This window comes from Cynocephalus volans, chromosome 7, assembly GCF_027409185.1.
Source record: "Cynocephalus volans isolate mCynVol1 chromosome 7, mCynVol1.pri, whole genome shotgun sequence".
NCBI classification, from domain to species: Eukaryota; Metazoa; Chordata; class Mammalia; order Dermoptera; family Cynocephalidae; genus Cynocephalus; species Cynocephalus volans.
In genome coordinates this window covers 123873461-123899444 of record NC_084466.1, presented here as the reverse complement: position 1 = coordinate 123899444, position 25984 = coordinate 123873461, and the positions used below count along the sequence as shown (strand labels likewise).

The 25984-nt window shown below is 33.3% G+C and overlaps 1 protein-coding gene across 5 annotated transcripts in view; it reads left to right on the top strand.

Moving 5' to 3' along the window:
• Positions 1 to 25984, top strand: part of LOC134382076 (protein FRA10AC1) — a 34606-nt gene that overhangs the window by 2573 nt on the left and 6049 nt on the right. For all 5 annotated transcript variants that reach the window (XM_063102232.1, XM_063102231.1, XM_063102234.1 and 2 more), the window contains 11 exons: positions 7 to 83; positions 1380 to 1475; positions 1605 to 1650; positions 4051 to 4127; positions 5334 to 5417; positions 6007 to 6091; positions 10664 to 10709; positions 13043 to 13156; positions 14591 to 14633; positions 16468 to 16583; positions 20879 to 20917. In XM_063102232.1, the coding sequence (XP_062958302.1) occupies positions 7 to 83; positions 1380 to 1475; positions 1605 to 1650; positions 4051 to 4127; positions 5334 to 5417; positions 6007 to 6091; positions 10664 to 10709; positions 13043 to 13156; positions 14591 to 14633; positions 16468 to 16583; positions 20879 to 20917 (823 nt within the window). The remainder of the gene's footprint in view (positions 1 to 6; positions 84 to 1379; positions 1476 to 1604; positions 1651 to 4050; positions 4128 to 5333; positions 5418 to 6006; positions 6092 to 10663; positions 10710 to 13042; positions 13157 to 14590; positions 14634 to 16467; positions 16584 to 20878; positions 20918 to 25984) is intronic.

The window sequence follows — 25984 nt, the reverse complement described above, 5'->3', positions numbered from 1 at the left end:
TTACAGATGCATGGTCATGGGGGCTATGACTCTGATTTTAGTGATGATGAACACTGTGGAGAATCTAGCAAAAGGAAAAAAAGGTAAGTAATTTTTAATTAATCTATGTTTCACATCCTTTCTAGAATGATAAGAGGTAGAAATAAATAATATTGAAAGTTTGGGGGCTGTGTTTGCATGTGAAGACAACTGCTCTCTAGTGGATGAATTTTTGTTCATTAAACTGAAATAAATTGATTCAAAATTGGAGAACAATTGTGGGAAAAATAAGAATATTTATGCTGTGGAAAGGTTTATTGAAAGGGAAGGAGAAAAAGAAAGATTCTGAAGGTTTCATATTTCTCTTTTGCATGTGTTTTTCATTCAAATATCAAGGGCTGTTTACTTGCGAATGTTATAGCTCGGAAGGGACCTGGTTTGTAGTCTCTTTCTAGTACTGGCCTTCAGAGTAAGATAAATGTGGGGGATGAAATTGTAATGCATCGCAGTTCTTATGAATGAGCAGATTAAGTGGTCAAAGGAAGAAGCTCACAGTAAGTTTTACTGAATTGGAAGGGACACAAGAACTGTCAGTACATAAAACCCGAGTATTATAAAGAGGCTACATTTTGACAGAATTACTGTGTTTATTCTCAGCTTTCTGTGCTTAGATACTCAGTTTTATCCATTAACTGAGGAGTGATTGACTGATTCATACTAACCAAACTTACAGAAATTGGTTTATTATTTTACATTGACAGCATACATAGGCATACTAACTGGGATTGAACACTTACAAGATACTTAGTCTTCACCGATAACCAAAAGAATAGTAATAATTATAACACGTTACTTTTTATGGTACTTTACATTTTCTAGATTTTTCAATCAAAAATATTACTTTGTGAGAATAGAATTTGAGCAGATCTAGTTGGATATTCTGCTCTAGGATTATATTCATCTACATAACTAGGGCTGATCATCTAAAGTCTGTATCCTCTATTATCTGCCTTTCTTTTTCCATATTATTAATTAGCAAAAGCTTTCTTATCCACATTCTATAAACAGGGAAATCAAGACATGGAGAGATTAAGTAACTTAATCTTATTAAGATTAAGGTAGTAATTGGCAGAGTCAGGATTTGAACCAAGAACCTAGATAGTCTGACAGTAGAACTCATGCTATTATTAGTTTCATCTTCTCCATTTTATAGGTATTAAATAAAGTTGTTAATTAAGCTATCTAAGGAGATGTAAAATGCCTCACTTAAGATCAGTGACTCTTTTTTGAGTTAAGACTTGAATTCTTTAAAACATGTTGCAATTATGAAAATATAAGGAATTAGGAAACAACCTTGGAGAAAAAGTAACTTTTAATAATTTTTTTTCTTAATACACCAGGACAGTTGAAGATGATTTACTGCTCAAAAAGCCATTTCAGAAAGAAAAACATGGAAAGGTGGCCCATAAACAAGTTGCAGCAGAATTGCTGGATAGGTATTGTATTTCAATGTAAATTATGTTCTTTGGTTTAAGATGTTTTATAAATAAGGGACTAGGGGATTTGATTATATTATTTAGAATATAGACATTTTAATTTGCTTAAAATGAAATTTGTTTTAACAGGGAAGAAGCAAGAAATAGAAGGTTTCATCTCATAGCTATGGATGCTGTATCCTTTTTATATTTCTAGATTTTTATCACTAGTAGAATGTTTCAAAATCTGCCTTTTTATTTCATAAAATCTTGCGAAGTCAAATAGGCCTTTTATATTTTTAAAGGTATGTAGAATTTTGCCATTTATTCTTTCTGGGTATGATTCTCTTTTACTAATATATAGAAAAGATTTAGAGACAAAAATAATGAAACATATTACTAGTATTCTATAAATAGGTTTACAAAGTCTGTGAACCTGCAAATATTTTTTCCAACTTGTTTTTGTCAAGCTTTCAACATTTCTCTTTTCTACACTTATCTTTAATCTCATTTAATTTATTCTCTTCCTACCTGGTTCCTGGCTATTTAAGGTTTCTGTGAAACTTATGTATAAAATTAGGTCTGTGGACTGTCCCCAGGCCTGCTGTGGCTTTCATTTTCAGGTGTGACTTGAGGCTGTCTTTAAGCTCTTCTTGCTTCCTTGTTGTAGCCATATCTCAGCTCAACTTTTTAATAAGACAGGAGTTGATGACACTAGCTGCTACACTGGTCATCCATATTACTGTTGAGAATATTGGAGAACGAAAGATAGGCCAAGCAAGACTTGAAGCATTTCTGGGTTTTTATTGCTATGGTGAGCACTGGGAGAAGGAGACAATGTCAATTTGATATACCCCCTTCCTCTAGTCACCTGTTTCACTTTGTTATCATTCTAATCCTTTTCTTTAAGTTACAGAAGTAGCATTGTGTTGCTAATTTATTTATTCCTCTTATCTTCTAACCCAGTAGTGTAGCTTTCCCATGGATCTCACCTGCCACTTGTTTCTTTAGCATTTGAACATCTGCTCTACCTTCTCTGACACCACTCCATTGGAGGTGTTGTGGCACTTAGTTACAGCCTGGTGAACGTGAAAGCCTAGGCATTCCTTTTCTGGGGTGTTTGGCTGGAGTAGTTATTGTCTAAAAGTTATTAGTCTTGGTAGGCTGACTCTTGGAATAGTCTTTTGTTGAGGCTTTTTTAGTCTGTGGCTATTGGCATTTCCAGGTTGCCAGCTTCTTTACCTTCTTATCTGGGATATATGAGACAGAAAGAAAACCTGGGGAACTCATCACCATGTGATACCACAGGTCCTGATGTTCCTACGTAGTGTGCTTTCTTCTCTCCACCTTTCAGAGTCTTCTTATGATTGTTTTATGTGTAATGTCCAAGGTTTTTAGTTGTTGCTAGTGTTAGGAATAGGGAAAAGTATATCTTTGTTTACTCCATCTTGTTGGAAAGTAAAAGTCCCACCCACCACCTGCTTTTTTTATAACATAAAATTATATTGGAACACAGCCATGCTTATTTGTTTATATGTCATCTATGGCTGCTTTCATGCCAAAATGACAAAGCTGAACAGTTGCAGCAGAGGCTGTATGGCCTGAAAAGCCTGGAATATTTACCATTTGGCCCTTTACAGAAAAAAGGTTGTTGACTCCAGCTCTAATAGGTTAAGAGACTTGCCATGGTCATTGACCAGTTAGTGGTAGATCAAGAGCTAGAACCTTGATCTCTGGATATCTGGCTTCTCTCTCTCTCTCCCCCCTTTCTGAAATATTAACTGCTTTGTTGCGAGTTTTAGAAGTATCATATTCTGATTAAATATTTTATTAGAACACATTGTGATCAATTAAATTACTATTTGTCTTTAATACATTAGAGTGTAGTCACAGACAGTATTATAGAAGGTGAGGTCAGCTCTGTTATGTACATGTTCAGCTCTAGAGAGTGCCATTAAGCTTTTTGAAAACAAAAAGTAAAATGCTCATATATCTTGTTATACTGCATCAAAAATAAATGTGGTGTGGATTCTTTGAATGTTAAGAGAAAGTATAAAAATCTGATTATATTTGCTTTTTTGAAAACCTATTAGGATTTCGTATTATAAAAGTTGCATTTTTTTAATTAGAGGCTTTATCATTACTGAAATAGCTAAATTATATTTTATAATAGTGAAAGATAGATTCTACTTCTTACCTTTAATTTTAGAAACCATAATTTTTATTTTTTCATATTGCAGTTATTAAAATGAGTGGTGGTGTGAGACTGTATGCAGTCCAGCAATAGAATAGGAAGCTATCTTTCTCCCCAGATGAAGATATATTTTATAAAAGTAATACATGCTTGAAAAATATTCAAAACATTATAAACAATATTCGATAGAAAGTGAAAGCCCTTCTACCTTGCAGTTTTCACTCTTAACAGTTTAATATATACCCTAAATTTTTTTGAATGTATAAGCATGGGTAGTACATATTTCCATATTAAAAAAAGGTAAATAGATTCATAATGTGCTTTTTTCCCCCACCCTCAGTACTATATTATGACACAGAACCACTTCTAAGTGAATAATATCCTTAATTTTTTGCATTTCAGTACCAAAGGCATACAAAGTTTGTAAATGATTATATTTTATATTATGGTGGCAAAAAAGAAGACTTCAGACGTTTGGGGTAAGAAACATGAGGTTTACATAGAATGGGAAGGTGGGCATGGTTGACTTTAATATCCACAGCTACTGTGTCTTCTGATTCTGTCACTCTTCTACTATCTTTTCCCATTTCCATGTTATATCATAAGGTTGGAGAGGCCATCCACAGCTTCTAGCTAAGTAGCTCTTCATGAATCCCATTTCTTTGGCAACCGGTCTCAGGTGGCCTCTTCACCTGCTGAGCCATGTATGACCCTGGCAATAACAGGAAATATGAGGAATACTCGTGTCTTATTGGCAAGGATCTTTGAAATAATGGAATTTTTAGACCTTAATGTTTGGGATGGCTTTTAAAAGGTAGGGCAAACAAGAAACCTCATTCTAGTATTTCACACACATGAAAGTCCTTCTTATATATGTTTGAACCTCTTGGTTTTGTATGGGTTTTTTTTTTCCCCAACTTAATAATTTTCTGAGTTGGTAGGGCCCTAAAAATTTTAGTACCATCTCATCTACCCCAAATTTATCTCACCTGTCAATTTAGCTTATATCCCCAACAGTCATTTATTCTACTCCCAAACTGTTAGCATTTTAACTTGAAAGATCACGCCCTTCAACTCTCTTCCTCCCTTACTCAGTCTTCCTAGGAAACTGAAGTAAAATGAGGTATGGAAAACTTTTCATATTTATTAAAATTAAATCTCAATAGAGTGGTGTTTCTGACTTTCGGTTAGATTGGTAAACTCATTTTCATTCACTTTTGTTTATCCATTTAGTGTTTATTCAGGTTTCTCATCCTAGCTTTGGTAACTTTGTACCATTTGTATAATTGAAACCAGTGCTAGAAACTGATAGATTTCTTATCCATTTAACTTGCTTCTATAGCAGCACTCTTCATAAGTGCCTTTTGTTTTGTTTTAGTGTTTTTCTGGTGGTTGGCCGGTTCAGGGATCCAAACCCTTGACCTTGGTCTTCTCAACACCACACTCTAACCAACTGAGCTAACCGGCCAGCCCTATAAGTGGCTTTTGGAAAAACTGAAATAGTTTTTATAAATATGTGTACATATATGTGTATATGTATGTATGTACATATCACACATAAAAGTGTCTTTATCTTCAAGTATTAAATTTTTATTCAGGTTTTCAAAAATCTCACAAAACTGTTTAACCTTTTAAATTTGACTAATTTTGTTTTTATATTAAATTGAAATAGTTTTATTTTCTAGGGAAAATGACAAAACAGACTTCGATGTTATTCGAGAAAATCACAGATTTCTGTGGAATGAGGAGGATGAAATGGACATGACTTGGTAATTTTAGGCATTAGAGGTGTAGTGCATCAAATGCGTTAATCCTGTCCCTCCCATTCTCTGAGTGTTTTGTCACTTATCCCAGGCATTTAGCTCTTTCATAGAACAGTTCAGAATCAAAGACGCAAAACCATGCCTAGGATTGTTGAATCTGGTTTGGCTCTTTTGGTAGTTTTTGGCAGTTTTAACTGACTTCTCATTGCTTGACTTGGTCTTTTAAAAATAACATTTTTTACAGTATTGTGTGTTATCTTGTAATATGTTATTATATGCTTCCTTTTAAATTTTTGAAATATTTTGGGAAAAAGTAATATCTAAAAATGGTTTAAAAAATCCAAACATCACAAAGAATAAAAAATGAATAGTAATTTCCCGTCTCACTTCTGACTGTTAGTCCTATAGTTTTCCTCCCTGAGAGAACCACTATTAATAGTTCATATACAGATATTCTATGCACATGTAAATAATAGGCCTCTTTTAAAACATTAATATTTATATCGTATGCATTATTTATTTGACATCACTCCCAAGTAGCAAACTGTGGTTGGATTTCTAAATGTGTAATATTTATATATTTTTATGAAACTAGGGAGAAGAGACTTGCAAAGAAATACTATGATAAATTATTCAAGGAATACTGCATAGCAGATCTTAGTAGATACAAAGAAAACAAGGTATGCTTTCCAAATATTTATAGGAGTTTCTTATTCAAGTGTAATATTAATTTTTATTATATTATCATGCCCCCCATTATTTTTTAAAGATGCTAATTATAGTCTAAGTTGTGCTGCACTCATGAATTGTCATTTGGACCATTTAACCTCTGCAGCTATGGGATTTTCAGAAGGCCTATAAAATTTATAAAGGACAAGCGTGCTTCTTTTTCTTTGTGAGCTAAGGCATGAAAAGTCTAAAATTAAACACAAGTGGCTACTGGATCCTGTTTCATCCTGACTAGTCTAGAACCTCTCGTGATTATAATGAATGATCTAACACTGCAGAATCATGTCTTGTTTCACAGATGATGTTTCAAATTGACAGCTCTTAAAAGAATTGATTACCATTTATAGAGATGCAGATGCACATCTCTTGTTACATAATTATGTCTATTCTAGTAAAATTAACTTTTCAATCAGTGCTAATTAGTAATGGAAGATTTCCTTTCCCACTTTACATCTTTCTTTAGTTAATATTAAAGTTATTTTTATTCCTAGCTCAAACTTCAAATTTGTAGCTGGAGAAGGTAACCCAGGAACAGATGATCTCAGTTGGAAATGTCAGAGGAGGGAATATTGCACACATATGTATGTTAGGATTGTGTATATTTGAATTATATTAAAAAGACGACCTATTTAAAAAGCTACCTTAAATTTATATATCATAAACATTTCTTTTTTGTTTAAATGATTTGATCTCATTAGAACCAGGATTGGTTCAATAATTTTTTCAGAAGTGTCTTTAATGTGTGTGTTGCTTCACAATTTCTTAAAGACAATACAGTAGTCATGTTCATTTTGTATAACCCTGTTTACAAACCCATACAATTAGTTTATTCCAAAAGTTTCTGTTTCTTTTGAACTAACTACGGACTCTAGTTCACAGCTCTGATACCTGTACTAGCTAATTACCACATCTAATCCAAAAAGCACCACAGCAGTTGGTGTTACTTGAAGTTACTACATTGCAAATGAGGTGTGAAGTACTGAGTTTTTCTAGGAGCATGTAACAAAGCAGATTTTTCAACCCTGGCGCATTTGTGGATGTTCTTTACTATTTATTGAAACTAGACTGGGTACTAAGGATTAACACATAGTGACTGCCCTTCAGAAAAAGCTAGTCTAGCTGAGGGGAGAACATATACGCAAGTAAAAATTGAATATCTGAATTCTTCATTAACAAAAGCATATTACTGGAAGTCATAGTTTAAAGAGAATAAATGTGAAAAAAGTTATATTTTCCTATTAGAGCTAGAAGAATGATTGGATATGAGGGTAAGTGCAAGTAAAATATCAGGTGTGACTCACAGGTTTGAGTGTAGATACCGAGAGAAGTAGGGAATTTAGAGGGAGATATTTTTTGAAGGGAAAAGATAATAACTTTTTTGGCACACCGCCTTTGAGGTGTTGGGGTAATGCCTTTGGTTCCCTTGCTAGGATGCATGTTCTCTGTTTTATTTACACAAAGACAGTGTTTTGTTCACTTTTAATTCACCAGCTCCTAGCTCAATGCCTAATATATAATAGTAGATATTTAGGGCATTTTCAGTGAATTTCTGTCTTTGCCCCATTCTCTCATTCATTCCTTTGTTGCTTTTTCACTTCCATCATTGGGAATTTAGTTGGATCATTATATCAGTTAGGATTAGATTTCAGCGCAAGGAACAGAGAGCACTCCCAAACAACACTGGTTTAAATGAGCTACAAGTTTGTTTTTCTTTTACACAATAGTCCAAGTAGATAGTCATAGAATTTGGTGTTGTCAGAAAGTCAGGATCAGTCTTATTGCTTGCATGTGTGATCTCTTTGTGATAGAGGGCAGGGTGAGAAGAGATGGAGACTCAGCACCAAACCCTTAATAATTCCAGCTTTAATCTAACCTATTAGCAGGAAATTCATGTCAGGAAAGAATATAAGAACATACAATCTTTAGCAGGATATAGTGTGGTTGTTTCATTACGTTTCTCATCCCCACCGTAAGATTATAACCTTCTTGGTGACAGGCACTATTTTAATAATCCTTTTTTTATTTTTTCCCTGTGGAATGCCAAGCCCAATAAGTAGTTACTTAATAAGTATTTGTTGAATAGATTAATGAATGAAAGAAAAAGTTTGGAAACTATTGCTGTTACATATTTGGCCTTGCTTCAGTGGACATCTCAACATATGTAGGATGGCAAGCAATCTCCACACACATATATGAATATGGCTTAAAAGTAGAATTAAACAGTTATTTTGAATTTTTTATTTCTTTTTTTCCCTAGACTTGGAGGATTTTATTTTCATTGGGTTTTAATCAGAATACTTTGAAATATTTTGAACGTTTATTGCATTTAAAATACAAAATTGCCAAATTCAAGTAATAGCTGATAAAAAAACAATAAGTTAACCAGGCATTGAACACTTTATCTGATTTCTCTCTCTTAATACAATAATCCTGTGAGGTTAAGGTTGTTACCGTCCCTATTTTTATATATTAAGAGGAAATGGACTTAGAGAAGTAACTTTCACAAGGTTACAGAGCCAGTTAGTGAATGGTAGATCTTCTTGAGTTGAGTACATGTTTGCATAATTCTAGAGCTGAGTATTTTTTTGTTTTTTAAATAGACTTTATTTTTTAGAGCATTTTTAGGTTTCCATCAAAATTGAGCAGAAAGTACAGAGTTCCCCTATACCCCCAGCCTTGTACCGACCCCCTCACAGCCTCCTCTACTATCACCATCCTCCACAGGAGTGGTAGGTCTGTTACAACCGATGGACCTACACTGTGACATCATCATCACTCAGAAGTCCATAATTTACATTAGGGTTCACTCTTGGTATTGTACATTCTACTGGTTTTGATAAACATATACTGATATGTATCCACCACTAGCGTATCTTACAGAATAGTTTCACTGACCATTCTAAGAATCCCTTGTGTTCTGCCTGTACATCCCTCACTTCTCCCTAACCCCTTGCAATCACTTATCTTTTTACTGTCTCCATAGTTTTGCCTTTTCCAGGATATGTAGTTGGAATCATATAGTATGTATCCTTTTCAGATTGGCTTCTTTCACTTAGAAATATGCATGTAAGGTTCCTCCGAGTCTTTTCATGGCTTGATATCTCATTTCCTTTTAAAACTGAATAATACTCCATTATCTGAATGTACCACGGTTTATTTATGCATTTAACTACTGAAGAATATCTTGGTTGCTTTCAAGTTTTGGCAATTATGAATAAAGTTGCTGTGAACATCCATATTCATGTTTTTGTGTACATATAAGTTTTCAATTCTTTTGGGTAAATACCAAGAAGCATGATTGCTGGAGAGCTGAGCTTTTAACCATTATTTTAAACAGATTAGAGAACTAAACCATTTACTGAATCTATGGTAAATTAGCATATGAATGTGAAAGATCTTAAGGCAGCAGAGACAAATCATTTTTAGCTAAAAACCGGTTACGTTTAGGAGTGGATGGAAGTCCTAAAAATTTTTTGCCTTGGGGGGATAAAAACTGGTCCCACTGCTCTTTCCTGTTCTGTCTCTGGGCTAAACTTTGCCAGTGACAGAAGCCTGAATGATGTTTGATTTTACGTCAGTGAGAGAATTCTCAGATTAGGTTGATGATATCAGAGGCGTGGTTTTTTTTTAACTACTGAACCCTGTGATTTCTCATTGCATATGGGAAATAGCTGATTATATTCTTTGGTGAGCCAGAGGGGATTATAGTAATAATAACTAATGAGTGAAACTTACTGAGCATTTACTAAAGGGACTGGCAAACTTTTTTTTACAAAAGACCTGATAGTAACTGTTTTTAGCTTTGCTGGCTATATTGTCTGTCACAGCTATTGAACCCTACTGTTGTAGAGTAAAATGTCTACTTTTTATGTAGACATACCTAAATGAATGGATGTGGTTGTGTTCCAATAAAACTTTATAAAAATAGGCAGCAGGCCTGTGTGCCATAGTTTGCTAACCCTTGGTCTACTATATACTAGTTATTATTCTAAGTGCTATATATGTGTTATCTCATTTAAACCTCTACCCCCAAAGAAGTAGGTACTCATATCTCTACGTATGAGGAAATTGAGGCAAAAAGAGATTAAATAATTTGCCAGAACTATACAGCTATTAAGTGGGGGAGCTAAAATGTAGATGTAAATAATCTTACTCCAAGGCTGTATTTTTTGGCACTATGATATACTGCCTCTTTACCATACTATAACCTCTTTTTGTCAGTGTCATAGAACAGGCTATATTATTTATTAACTTAGGTATCTTGCAGCCTGGCACCTGTAACTTTTAAAATATTTTAAAAGTAAAAAAGGTTGTTTCTTAACAAATAAGTTGTTAAATTGTTCAAATATATTTTCAAGTACTTGGAATCCTATAAGAAGAGAAAAAGCTATCATGATGGGAATTAGGTTTATTTTTTAGGTTGGTAGATGTCATTATTGTTGGCTCCATATTTAGATTTCTACATAATTTAAATTTAATGTTTAAATTTACTTTGGTATAAATATAATATTTTTTCTTATTAGTTTGGATTTAGGTGGCGAGTAGAAAAAGAAGTAATTTCAGGAAAAGGTAATTCTGTTTTTAAATTTTACTTTTTAATAGGATACAGTTTATTTTGTTATGTTATTGTATTGAAGTCATTGGGTAAGATTATTCCTAACATATACAATACATTATTTATAAAAGTAAAATTAGAGAATGTATATTCATGACACGTTATTACCAAAAGTCAGATTATAATGCTTTAATTATTTTTACCTTTAGAATTTTGCCTTAGAACATTCAATTGAGGATATGTAGAAAATGTTTAAAGAGTGAAAGATGTAATAGCAAGAAAACTTTCAATAAATGAATGCTTGATTCTTTCCCTTTCCTTACCAATTTTTGGAATAATGAGTTGGTATTACTGTATTCTAGCCAAATCCATATTTCGAAAGTAGAGATTAAATATTACTTTAAACCCAAAAGAATGTTTAGACAGGCTAGTTCTTGTTTGGGGGAGTCCCTGAGATTGAGCCCAAATATTTACTCTAATAGCAAAAGATGAAACATTTGGTAGGCAATCAGTAAATGCTTTTTCTGAGTATTGTAATCTGTTCATTAAATTTGTTTGAAAACTGCGTAGACTGTCTTGTGCTATGAAATTAGCTCTTTATTGAATAACTGCATTTGAAGTTAATATTTCTGAAAACCAGTAGCATTTAGGAAATAATTTTAAACTTTAAAAATCTTTTAAACTGAAAATAAAGCTTACATTTTTATTTTTTATTTTTATTTTTTATTTTTTTTAAAAAGATGACCAGTAAGGGGATCTTAACCCTTGACTTGGTGTTGTCAGCACCACGCTCAGCCAGTGAGCAAACCGGCCATCCGTATATGGGATCCGAACCCGTGGCCTTGGTGTTATCAGCACTGCACTCTCCCTAGTGAGCCACAGGCCGGCCCCAAAGCTTACATTTTTAAATGATTAAACATTTATGCTATTAGTGTGGTTCATACACATCTTCCATAAATCGAATATGTTTTATGTCAGGTGAGAAATTGGATATGCAATAAAACAAATTAAACTAAATGGTAGGAATTTTTTTCTATAAATAATAGTAAAGGATCAGCCCTGAAGTCACTTTACAGAAGGAAAAAGAATAAATTTAAAGCTATTTTTAACTTTTCTTAGAGTTGCGTTTTAGTTTCTGTTTTAACCTAAAATAATGAGAAATCTAGAAAAGTCTATCGCAATTTAAAAATTTTGTACTTTGGTTGAATGGGATTTTCAAGCGCGTTTATAATGCTACCTTTTAAAAAAATGGATAGACGTTCTCTAAATTCATGTAATTGAATAAAGGACTAGTTGGGAAGGGGAGAGAAAGCTACTGCTATGATTTCTTTTATAAGTTATAATTTTGTTGCTGTTTTAACAACAGATTCATTACTAAACATGTATAGATGTAGTAAGGTATTCATTTGGAATGAATATAAATGGCTGCTTTAGAAATCAGCCTTTTGGATAATAATTTTCTAAAATCATTTTGATAATTTCTTACATATTTATGAAAAGGATTTGCTGGTTTCAGGTTTGCTCCTGTTGGTGCAAACTATTGTGATATAAATTATTTTTTTGTTTCTACAAATTAAAGTGTGATCTTGTCTTTTCCTGCTAAGGTAAATAATTGTTGAGTAGTTTCTACTTTTTTTTTTTTCTCTTGGGTCATCAGGAGTAGTGTTAATATTTTGGGGGGGAGGTTTTAATATATAGTGGACATGGTAATGTGGTATTAATATTAGTGTCAAGTGATTCTAAAATTTAGAGTATCGGGTTTGAGTAATTAAAATATTCTAACATTACTTTAGAAAAATATGTTGTCAGTTTACTCTAAAAACAAAATGCACTTCACTCAAAATGCTAGAATTTTAAAGTGTGTTTTCAATGTCCATTTGTGCTGGTACTAAAAATAAATGCCATTATGTTCATACTTAAAAATATTAATTTTAATATTACTATTAAATATTGAAAGGATTCACCCAGGTATAAGTGTATATACTTTGGAAAATGCTTTTATTCTTTTGGGGTATTAGTGAGTACACTCTTTAAAACTCTCACTTTCCCAAGTGGAAGATTCCCTAACAGGGAGTCACTGAAACTCTGTATCTAAATATAAACAGTCAATCTATCAAGTAAGAATTCTGTGACTGATTTTTTGGTAACAGTTCAGCTCTGTGATTTAAGATCTTGTGTACATGTTTCATGGGCATACTCTAATTACTGTTGTCAGTTATTTTTTAATGCTGACTTTTTATACCTAAGAATTCACATATTTTAAAAGTATATTTTAGAAATACTATTTGATCGTGTAGTTAAATATTGTCACCAGCCACCATAGCTAATATTTCTTTCCTTTTCGCAGGTCAATTTTTCTGTGGAAATAAATGTTGTGATGAAAAAGAAGGCTTAAAGAGTTGGGAAGTTAATTTTGGTTATATTGAGCATGGTGAAAAGAGAAATGCCCTTGTTAAGTTAAGTAAGTTGACTTTAGGGGGGGAGTGATTGATTTCTTCCAAGTTTATCTTTAATTTAGAATTAAAAATACATGGACTATTTAAAATTCAATTAAAAATTTTAGCATACCTTCCTGGAAGTACTCTTTTCTCAGTTTCCCAAGGTCTCAAAGAATTTTTTAGCCTAAAATTTTTATATTCTTAGCATTACAGTGACATTTTGATTAAACAGTTCTAATGTCAAATGTAAACTGGTGATTTGTTGAGTGAAGATTCCTTCTCATTGACTTGAGAATGTTACCAAGTTACATGGCTAAAAGGCAAAGTTTCAGAAAAGGCAGTGTAAAATCTCACATTAGCTGATTATTTAGCTATATTGTTATAGTATGGATAATAATTGTTCTTGATAATCAATCTTAAAAGCTTAGGGATGTACTTCAGAATACAGCAGTTTACCTTAATATGCATGTTTTAGAATCTGTCGTTCTTTTATTTTTTTTTTAAAGCTAGTCTTCATGTGTCAGCTGCTCCTCTCTCTCATCAGATAATGGCTGTCAGCCTTCTCTGGGTTCTAAGTAAATGGACCTTCAGAGTTTTCTGCCCACTCCTGATAGAAGACAAGGATTTCCCCACATGCCACTTATGCATAATCAATACAGACTGGTTTCTGAGTTCCTCTTGGAAGTGCTCATGAGGAAAAGTCAGCCAGTGTGGACTGAGATTAAGAAGAACGCACAACTATGGAACTATTTGAAAAGCTTTTTTCCACTTGAAAGTTCTTAGAGCACTTTAGAGGAAATGACTACACCCACATTGTTATTTTTAGATATCTTTGATGTGAGACACAGTTAATGCTGCCTATCTATGGAACACAATTTATTTTTAGAATAAATTGACAACACATTTTTCTAAAGTAATGTTAGAATATTTTAAATTTCTTAAGCATTCTAACATCATTTTAAGTATGTGTGTGTGTGTATATATATACATACATACACACAGTCATGTGTCGCTTAACAGAGATATGTTTTGAGAAATGCATTGTTAGGCCATTTCATCATTATGTAAACCTCATAGAGTGTACTTACACAAACCTAGATGGTATTACCTACTCCACACCTAGGCTATATCATATAGCCTATTGATCCTATGTGAGTAATGCGCTGTGCTATGTTGTTGTGAGGATGTCACTAGGTGTTAGGAATTTTTCTGCTCTATTATAATCTTATGGGACACCATCATATATGCGGTTCATCATTGACCGAAATGTCATTATGTGGTGCATGACTGTATGTATGTGCATTTTTTGAAGGGGGGAGGGTCAGATTATTTTCTTCAAGTTATTTGTTTCCCCTCTTACAGTAGAGGAATGTAAAGAAAATGAGCATTTATGATATTAACAGTACAGTTAATCAAATTCAGCAGTTCAGTGGTGTCTTTTTTTTTTTTTTTTTTAGGGTTATGCCAAGAATGTTCCTTTAAATTAAATTTTCATCACAGGTAATACTGTCTTCTAAAATACTATTCTTAATGTTTAGTAATGTTGGAGATAGTCATTTGCCTGCACTAAGTGTTTAAATTAGACTTGGGTGTTAGATGGTTCATTGTGTAGAAAATCAGGCATTACTGTATGCCACATAAACCAGGGAAGTGGAAATTTACATGCCCTGTTCTAGCCAAGCAGTTTTAAATATGAAGGCCTAAGCTGAGTGGTAGATGGATGTTAGAATTAACAGTTTGGAGTCAATGTTCAGACATGGTATTATTCTTAGAAACTGTGTTGTAAAGCAGACTTCATTAAGTGGTTCTTGTGTCTCATTTAGACAGTGTTTTAACTGGGGTTTGTCATTCTTGCAAAGGATTATACACCTCTCTACTCATTTCAAATGTTAAAATCAGGCTCTTTTTGAAAGAGTTTCAGTGTACTCACCTCTGCCATATTGAGTGTGTGAGAGTACCAGTGTCCTGCCTGCACTGTGCAGTATATATAAGATTGTGGGCTTTGAAATCAGACCCGGGTATTCCTCTCAGCTACTCCACTTACTTGGCTTCTTGGGCAAGCTACTTAACCTCTTAAGATTCAGTATTATAATCTGTAAAAATAAGGGTACTTAGGTTATTGTGGAGAGTAAATGAAAGTGCACATAAAGTGCTTGCCACGGTGCCTGGCATATGGTAAGTCAAGCTTAGTCCCTGGCATTGAAGATGTTCCAACAAAACTGTGTGACTTGCCATTGTTGTGGTGGTCAAGTTTCTTGTCCTGAACAACAGTTGAAAGTCTAACAGTGAGATTCCAAGACTTTATAAAATGTATACATAAGCATATTAATTTTAAAATAGCTTTATTATAAATATGCATATTAGTATTTTAGCTATTAAAAATTAATATTAAATAATAATTTTTTGATTCTTAAAATTAGCAGGATTTTTTGGATTACTTGAATAGCCTAATAAATCTTTATTTCCCCTTTCCATCAATGACACTGAAAGAAACCAGAGATGTTTTTGACCTTGACTTTTGAGCTCAACTTCAAAATTGAAATGATTCTTGTGAAAGAGGCAAGGGTGATTATTGCCTTAAATATAGAATGATAGCATTTGGTATGTACACCTTAATTTGCAAGGTCTGTTAACAAGTTTTTAAAAAGTAATCCTCTACATTGTCTCTCTGTCCTCCTTGCCAGTCCCAATTTCAGCATTATCACCTTTTCCTATTTAGTATTTCTTTCCTTAAGCAATTAAAATTAATTGTTTGCCAACCCTGGTACTGACAACCTTGTAAACCTGGCCTAGAAGAGATAAAACTATAGCAGTAAGAGTGTAAATTATAAATAGTCTAAAATTGACATATGAGTTAACAGTAAGCCTCTTCCATCTTTATTCCATTATACTTTTACTGTATTCTTTTATTAAGAAAAGAATTTTCTATTTACTGGTGGTTTATAGCTATTATAGCAGTTTCTTCTTGTTTGTAATTTTTCAGTGTGTAGGTGGATATGAATTATGTGGAGGGAAATTAGATTTGTTTTTGTAATTTTCTTTTAAATGGCTAAGTGAGGAAATGAGTAAAACTATGATTTACATTTACTAAGATTGTGTACAGAACTTTAAAAAAAATAATTCTTTGTCTCAATGCTTAGGCTTCATAATCTTACAGAATTATCTTAATTAATGTACTAACCTAAAATACTTAAAAACCCATTTATGGTTCCTTATTATGTAAATTACATTTTAAAAATAAGTTCTTTAACTGATTTTTTTGTTAATTGTTTTTTATTTTTTGTGAAGTTCAGTTGAAAAACTTAACATTAATTTTATCTTGTTTAACATAAAGGAGAAAAGAAATCAAGACAAAAAAAAGAAAGGATAAACCCAAAAAAGATTGTGAAGAGTCATCACATAAAAAATCCAGATTATTTTCTGCAGAAGACTCCAAGAAAAAGGATAAAGGTAAAGGAAATTAAGATATAGTATCTACTCACATTTATGACCATGAAGTATATAATCTGCCATATCTCAAATGTAGTATTTAATTGGTGAATGAATTTAGAATTTCATTTTATCATAGTTGAAATTGATTAAGAATTTAGATATGAATATACAGTGACTTACAGGAGTTTTAAGAACAGGGTTGTTTTTTATTTATTTTTTGCCAGATAGTATAATATTGTGAATAGTGTTCTAATTCCTGGCTTTGTCACCTATAGGCTTGTTACCTTGGACAAGTCACTGAACTTCTTGAGTTTTACTTTTCTCATGTATGTAGGATGATATGAATAGCTGGTCTCCATACTAGTCAAGCTTATTGTGGAGAATCAAATAAGAATGTAAAGGTACTTTGAACACTGTAAAACAGCTCATAATCTATAAGTCAGTATAAAATTATAACACTGTGATTTTGTTTATAATCTGTGTGGTTTTTTTCACTAGTTTATGAGCTTCTTGAAATGACAGAGATTGACTATCTGTATCCTCAGAACCTAGCAGGGTGCTGTGCACATATACTTAATAAATAAATATTAAATTCAGTCCATCAGTTACCTGCTTACTTTTTCCTCAGGAGCCCTTAAGCTCTTTAAGCCTCAATTTCTTCATATTTAAAATGGTCACGATAACAGTTCCTACCTTATAGGATTGTTTAGAATGAGATAATTCATTAAGGAATTTGCATAGTACCTGGCACATAATTAGCTATCATGAAGGTTACTTCTAGTTGCTTTTTCAGCCCATAATAAAGTAAAGTCAAATTGGCTGTAACTTATGGTGAGTCAGATTTAAACTAGGTAGGTAATGCTATATTAAATTAGATTCAAGCCATTGTTAATGTAATACTTGGACAGGAGAGGGCTCCCTTGCTCCAGGTATGAAGATCGTTAGCTATATTGTACTTTTTCATGCATTTAAAAAAAATTTTTACATATCATGATATATTAATTATGTATGTAGAGTTAAAATATTCAAATATATAGTAATGACCAAGTTGTAGACTTGGTAAAATTGATAGATGGTGAGAGGAAGATTGAAAGGTGACATTTGAAGCAGAATGCCTTCTTGTCTCTGTCTTAATCATTTCCCAATTCCAAAATTTAAAGTAAATTTTAACTAATAAACGTAAAAATCTAATTTGACTTTTTAAAATTTTATGTATTCTTCTGTGCTGGTAAAATATTTAATGTATCATTTGAAATTTGCGTTGCATTCATTACCATATTATATAATATTGTTGCATTCAGGTCATAACTGTGATACCATATTAATTATTACATTTTTCATATTAAAGAACTGATCTTTACTTTGCGAAAGGTTACTCAGTACCTTCAAAACAGGATTAGGTAACTGGATACTCAGGATCAGGGATGGGGTTGGACACTTCAGATTCTACATATATATGTATGTGATCTTCCTTACAGATGTCTTTCCTGTAGTGTTACATATTTCAGTAGATGACCTTCGTTGACTTAAAAGTTAATGTCAGAAATCCAGGAATTATCCTTAATACCTTCTTTCTCTTCATTATTTCTGTTTATTGTTACCAAGTCCTACCAGTTTTACCCCGAGAGTATATATTTCTCACATTCTCTTCAGTCTACCACAGACCATCATATTTTCTCATTTAGGCTGCTGTTATATTTTCTTACTGGTTCCCCCACTGTCTTGTCATCTCCCTCCCCTCCTTTAATCCATTGTCCATAGACCAATGGTTTCCCATTATTCTTAGGATGATAACCTAAATCCTGGACACAGCCAAAAGGCTATGTATGATCTGGCCCCTGTACACTATACAAGGCTTACTTTTCACCACTCTCTGCCTCACTTTCCCTCTCCGCCACGTAGCCTTTCAGTTTCCAGAAGATGCCAAGTTTCTTTCCTTTCTAGGGGTTACATGGATGCTACTTTCTGTCTTCCTAAAACCCCAGTCTCATCCTAACTCATCTTTCAATGTAGTTGATTTTCATGTCCCTTTACTAATTCCTCCTTACTCCCCTCCCTCCTCCCCCCATCAACATCATATCTGTTCAGTTGTCTTAACAAGTTCAAGGAATAAGACATCTGTTTCTTTATTCTCTATTCAGAGCGTCTTTGAGAACAGGGTCTCTAGAATATAACTTTTTTCCCCCTAACTTCTATGATATAAAACAGAAAAACAAAATTTTAGCAAACTTTTAGGAAAACCATGTGGTATCTTATATCTTCTTATCTGGGATCATCTGGAACTAGCTTGATCTTAATGTGATTCTTTCTTGGCACATCACCTTAATTTGGCCTAAGTTGAATAATAATTAATAAATGGTTAATATCTCAGCTGCATTTGGACGGTTGACACTCCTCAAAACAGCTTACTTTGTTGATTTTATTCCTATCTTCTGGCCTCTCCACCGCTTCTTTTGACTGCAGTTCCTACTCATTCTTAGACTTAGGAGTACTTAGATGTCTCTTCTTTCTCTGTGTTCTCTCTGTGTGATCCCATCTACTCCCATAGCTTCGGGTTACCATCATAGAAAATGTTAAATAAGTGAATGGATGGATAAACAACTGGATGGCTTCGATGGCTGAATGAATGGGTAGAAAAAGTAAGAAAGAAAGATTAATAGCTTGTCTTTGAGAACTGATCTGCTTTGGCAGGTATAGGCCTAACAAGAGGCTTAGGTAGACTGTCTTGGCAGAAAGTTCAAGATCTTACCTGTCACCATCACTTTTTCACAAAGGCCACCTCATCCTTCAGGTTTCAGCTTAGCTCAGTTCCTTGGGAAGGCCCTTCCTGACATCCTTCTCCCTATGTCTCCAAATAAGGGTAGGTTCCTGTTACACATTCCGGTAGTGCTCTGCACTTCTCCTTTAGAAATACATAGTACCCTTGGAATAATTTGTTTATTTTCTGTGAGGGAAGGGACTGTGTGACTGGTTTAATTCATTATCCAATTCCTGACACAGTGCATTCTCCACATAGTAGGCATTTAATAAATGTTAGGTGACTGCGTGAATTGGTGAATTCAACCATAGTTTCTCAGAGTTAAAAGGAATGTGAGAAATCAGTCCTGGAATCATTATTGAAAGGATATTCTATAGTTTTGCTTTTCAAGAATGGTCCACGGGACAGCAGTATTGTCATCACTTGGGAACTTTTTAGTAATGTACAATCTCAGACCCCTACAGATCTACTAACAGGTTCTTAGGATGATTCATATATACAGTAAAGTTTGAGAGAAGCACTGCTGTCTGTCACGTGGTTATTCTGCTTTTGCTTTGACATCTTTTCCCTCCAGGGAAAAGGAACCTACTACCACGCAAAATAATCCTTTACATTTTCAGGTAGTTACGATTACTATCAGGTCTCTCTTAGTATTTAGCCCAATCCTACAACTTCCTCTCTTTGGTTCTGATTAGATCCTTAGTTCTCAGAGTAAGCCTAACATCTTTTTTACCTATAGACCTTTGGATATTTGGAAGCAGATACCGTGTTCCTCATATCAGAGGATGACACGGAGAAATATATCTCTTGTATCCTTTCCCTGTAGTTCTTGCACCCTCTTTGGCCTTACGGGGTCCGTAAGCTGTGGCTTATGAGACCTCCTATCCAGGGATGTTGTAGGAATTGTCACTGTCAATCTGTCCTTTTTACTTTATCAGTTTTCAGAAATATTTCCCCTAAGGTTTTATTTCAAGAGGCTCTGCATAGTGGTGATTTTTTAAAAAATTATGCTAATGGATCATTGAAGCTTTTTACTTTCTGTTTCCTTTATTGGATAACTATTGTGAAGCTGAGGATTTTTGTCTTATAACATAATCCTATGTGTTATCAGTTACTGAGAACTAATTCTCACCTGTGTATGACTTTGGAAAAAATATTATGAAAAGTGAGTGTTTATTTGTAAACTGCTTTTAGATGTTGAACATCTCCATAGATAAAAGAAGTTATTGCTTATATGGCAGCCAATATATGAGGGTTTTTTTTTTTTTGTTTTGTTTTTTAGCAATATGAGTTTTTTTTTTACATATACTTATTATTTTTTAAGTTTTGTGTTAGCTATTCCAGGCCATATGAGAGCACAAAATATAATTCCTGCCTAAAAGAACCAAACATTTTAATTGGGAGATAAGACTAAGAACATGAAGGATTAGAAAATAGTAGTGCTTATCTGTAAGATGATAGCAAACTAGACTATTGGGAAAAATTTTGGTTACAGCTACAACTGTTGCACCATCCCAAGATGATACTTAATAAAACAGTGCTGTTCCCTTTTCAGGACAGTCATCGTCAAAGAAATTGGAAGATTCTGTAAATAGTGAGTATCAGATATTTCTTTATTTAATAAAAACATATTAATTTGAAGTATTTGCAATTTGGGTTTATCATGAATTGTATCTTGCTCTGATGTGAATTATTTTTTGTTTTTGTACTACATGAGAAAAATCATAGGAGAAAGACCAAAAGTGTATGATTTATTCTTTAATGAAGAACATTTAAAACTTTCTTATTTTAAGTACAGAGAGAGCATTTTTAAAAAGTGTTTTCTTCAGTAAATGCAATGGATACACCTTTCAATTTTGCATCATAAAATGTGAAGGAAAAGAAATAGAGGGATGAGGTTGCAATGAAAAAGGAATTCGGGGGGTAGATTAAGATTTAAGGAATGTTGCTTATATTACACAAGACTGAGTGATCTCTGTCATTTGGTAATTTTGACTGAGTCAATAAAGTGGGTGGTTTTTTCCCAGAAAGAAAAATGATGGCAACTGGTTGCTGCTTGTTAGTTTTTAAATTAGTCCTATGGTTTTCACCATCTTGGATCGAAACAGATTGGATTTCATTGAATATATGATGTGAATTCTATTATTTTTTCTCTGCACCATTCCAAGAAGTACCCACAATGACTTACAAAAATACGTACAATAAAATAAGACTTCTTAAGATAAAAAAATCAGAACACCTGAAAAATAAGGTAGAATCGCAATGTAAAGCTAGAGGTAAAATTGATACAGACAAATGTACACCAGCAAGTCTTGTGTAATTGCAAAGGTAGATCACTCTTCTTCCTAACAACCAAACCAAAGAGTGAAATGACCAATAGCGTGATTAATTGTACTCATAAGATAATGAGAATTTGTACCCATAAAATAATAAGATAATAAAGAATTTGGAAAGTGTTCAGCTTTTCCCTGGCAGTTTTGAGAGAAGCATCTTCTGTGGGGTGGAGGTTATCCATTTGTGATATAACAAACAGTAGCTTCAAATCTCAACAGTAATACAATTTTGAATTTCTTAAAGATTTGCAATAGGCTTAATTCAGTAGCATATCTAATTCATTTTATAATAGCTGGACTTATTCCATAGAAATTTAGAAATTTGAGATATCTAGGCTTACTTGGATATTTATAAACTTAAGAATTTAAGATTTTTTTTTTCTGATTGCAAAGTAATGTATATTCAGGAAAAAAGTGTGATAATTATTCCAAATCCCACCACTCAAATATAAACCCTATTAGCATTCAAGTGTAAGTCTTAAGGAAAAATTTTAAGTGTTTAATAATCAGGAATTTTTCAGTGAGAAAAATAGAAAATTTAAGATGTTTGTTCTTTAAAAATTTAATGAGGGGTGCTAACAATGGAGGTATTCCTCTAGTTTAGGAATATAACATGAATGAAGTTTAACCTAGCTGAGGAGAGGTAAAAGAGGAGATTTAGGGCTATTTCTGGGAGATGGGGGAGGATTTAGAGGGCTGGGGAGAAGGACTGGGAGGGAGAAGGAGGGGAGAGAAATGAAAGAATGAATATAAATCAGTGAGTTAAGACCTTTTTCCCTAAAATATTTTTTAATAATGAAAAAATGGAATTGTAGGAAAGGAGTGAATACTGTACCCAATCTGAAGAACCTCTAGCTTAGTTTGGCACTTGGAGAAACAAATTATCCACCTCCAGATGGTCTGCTAGTAGTTAGGCAACCAGAAAGCCATTTACCGTAGCAAGGAGACATGTACAGTACATTGTTCTGGTTTGCCTGGTTTGCCCCTGATATCTTCTCAGATAATCAGTGATCTGTCTTAGATGGTCTTGGCAATTTCAGGCCTTAACTTTTGCTATTTCTATCTTTTATGTCCATTTGTATAATATTCTTAACCCATTTAACATATAGATTATTAAAACCCAATCCACGGATAAAAACTCAGTTTCTATGGGGAAAAAGAATTTTAAATTGCATTTGTTGATTGCCTTCTTTGTCAACCACAATGTCATGTGCTTTATTTGTGTTATGTCATTTAATCTTCGTAAGGGGCATATCCCATTTTATAGATGAGAAGATCGAGACCCACAGAATTTTTTTATGAAGAAACCCAATTTTTAAAATTGTACATATTTAAAGTGTACAACTTGATGATTTGCTACCCTCTTAACAAATTTCAAGTATGCAATACAGTACTGTTGCCTGTAGTCACCATGCTATACATTAGATCTCCTGAGAACCAGAGAATTTAAGGAAATCGTCCAAGGCCAAATAGTTAATGAGAGCATTGGGATTCACACAGGTTTATAATTCCAAAGTCTATGCCCTTTTGTCTATGTCATGAATAACTGTTCATCAGTAAATCAAATGTAACTTTACTCTTTATACCCCAATTTTGGCAGATATGTTATACACATCCACATTAAATGATTTGATCTGTGTCTCACTTCTGTCTGTAAATGAATATAAAGAGACCTATTTTGTTGGATTATTATTAGAATCAAATGAGAAAACATGTATAAAGTATGTACTGACACAAAGTCAGTCCTGTAGCTATTATTGTTAATATAAGAGTAAGGAAAAATACCAGACATTGAACAGTTTCTGTGTTTGTTCTCTGGAATTGATGAAAAGTTAAATCTAAAAATCTGAACTGTCCATTTGTTATCATGATTATTGGAGATATTTGCCATTTCTTCAGTAGGGCAAGTTATTAGGCATCATGTAATATCCACGAAAAACAGGATGATAGAGACCTGCTTTCATTATCCAAAGCATATATAGGGAAAATTGTATGCAGTTTTAGGCACCACACTGTAAAGGGAACATTGAAAATTTGATGTAGATCAAAAAGAGAGCAATTGAGGTGTTGAGAGAATTTGAAATGGTATCTTAGGAAGAATGCTCGAGGAACTGCAGATGTTTAGCTTGGAGAAAAGTAAAGGGATGGGAGGGAAGAGGTGAGGAGGTGGACATGGAAACCATAGATATTTGCAAGGCTGCTACTAGATAGGAGACTTATTTTTGGTGACTCTGATTATCAGAACTAGAGTCTATGGATAAAAATTGCCTAAAGACAGATTTTTGCCTTAATTTTAGGAAAAACTTGTCACTTAGTACTGTCTGACAAAAGGAATGAGGAATGGGCTGCCTCAGGAAGTAGTGAGTGTTCAAACATAAATTGGATGGCCGCTTTTTATTGGTGGTGTTGCAGTGAGAGAAACATTCATTGGATAGGGCTGTATTAAAAGAACTTCAGATTCTCCTTCAACTCAGAGAGTCAGTGACTTCAGTTCTGATCTCCACTTGCCAATAAGTACTGCATGGATTTGACACTGATGCTCTAAGAGCATCATTTTGTATCGCCCATTCTGCCAGTTGTTAGTTCCTTCAGTACACCCCTCCCACCTCTGGCAGGTTATCATAGCAATGATTTGTAGTATCTCCCCCTCAGGGAACCAGGATATTAGAGATTCATAGGTTGTAAGGGACCTTAAAGGTCTTTTAGTACCAGTCTTGCAGACCTGATTCTCTAAGGATATTTGGCCAGTTTTCCAGTGGGTACTCTTTCAAAGAGAGTTATTTTATAATGTTACTCTAAACTGATTTGATATTTTAGTGAAGTTGGATTGTCTGGTATCAGAAGACTGGTATAGGAAAGCTGGCGTGTGGGAAGTATTCTTAGGAGGGAACAAGAGAACAGGTGGTGGTAAGGCCTTTTGAATATCTGCTGGCTTTTAAAGGCCTTGTAGGTTTTGTTTTCTGACATCATTAGGAGAGTAACACCATAGTGATAACTTTATTAGGCCTAATTAGTTTTTCTGTGCTTTCTTTATCTTATATTACTGAGTTTTCATAAAAATAGGAATAGAGGACTTTTATTCTTCTCACATTAACAATTTGGGACAATGGCAGTTTCAGTGATAGCTGTCATTGAGCAGGAATGTTGTTCTTAAGGCTTTAAAATTTTATCATTTACTTGTAAATCATTAGAAATAAACCCCCGCTACCACCTTTTGGCCATTTTTGTTAGAATTAGTGTCAGAATAGATTTGGTTAGGACCAAAGTTCAGACACATGTTGATTCAAGGATCAAAGTCCAACAGGTAAAAGGCTAGAACCACTGTGGCAAATCAATGCTGCTTTATTTTTGTGTTGTTTAACTAAGGGACATTCTGTTTTGACAAGTCAGATTCGTGTCAGTTCTTTTTTAGAGTAATGGTCATTATTGGAGAGGAATTGTTTGCTAATGTAGTTTGTAGAATGTAATTTTATTGCCCAATAATACATTTTTCAGTATTTCATAAGTTTCAGTTGACTAATATAAGGCGATTCACTTGAAACATGTCTGTTTTGTTATGTTTTCAAATTGGAAGTATCTTTATTGTTTTTACTGATTTTAAAATACATGCTCATTGTTTACAATACAAACAATAAACATGTATTTTAAAATCTGGAAATTTTAAAGTAGAAAGTAAAAGTATCCCAGGCCCATAGGTAATATAATCACTGCTTGGTTGGTTCTTACAAACTTAAAATACATATATAAATTTGTATGTATATATATATATATATATATATATATATATATAACAAATATATAATATTTTTGACATAAATCAGATTGTATTATGCATACTTTCTGTAACATTTTAAAAATTTGATATAACATGGACTTTTTCCATGGCAATTCATATAGATATCCTAATATCTGTATGTATAATATTTATTTAACCAATCCTTAATCACTGATTGGTGGGGATTTAGGTTTTCTTTTGTTGTTGTTGTTATACAATGCACATCTTTGTACATATGTATCTGAGGTGCTTATTTTTTCTAAGTAAATAATCAAATTCCTAAAAGCAGTATTGCTGGTCAAAGGGCATATGTTTTAAACTGATCTGTATTACCAGATTTTCCTGAAGAAAAAGGTTTACAGAATTTTCACTCCCAACAATGTATGAGAACGCCTGTTTCTTCCCTGAAACAGGCATCTTCTAATTAATGTAATCAACATTAGTTTTAAAAAATGTCTGACAAATTTTTAAAAATAATTTAACAAGCTGGTCTTACATATCAGCTCAGTTGTTGAGGTCCAGATCCTAATGTAATTATGCTCTCCGCAAAAAT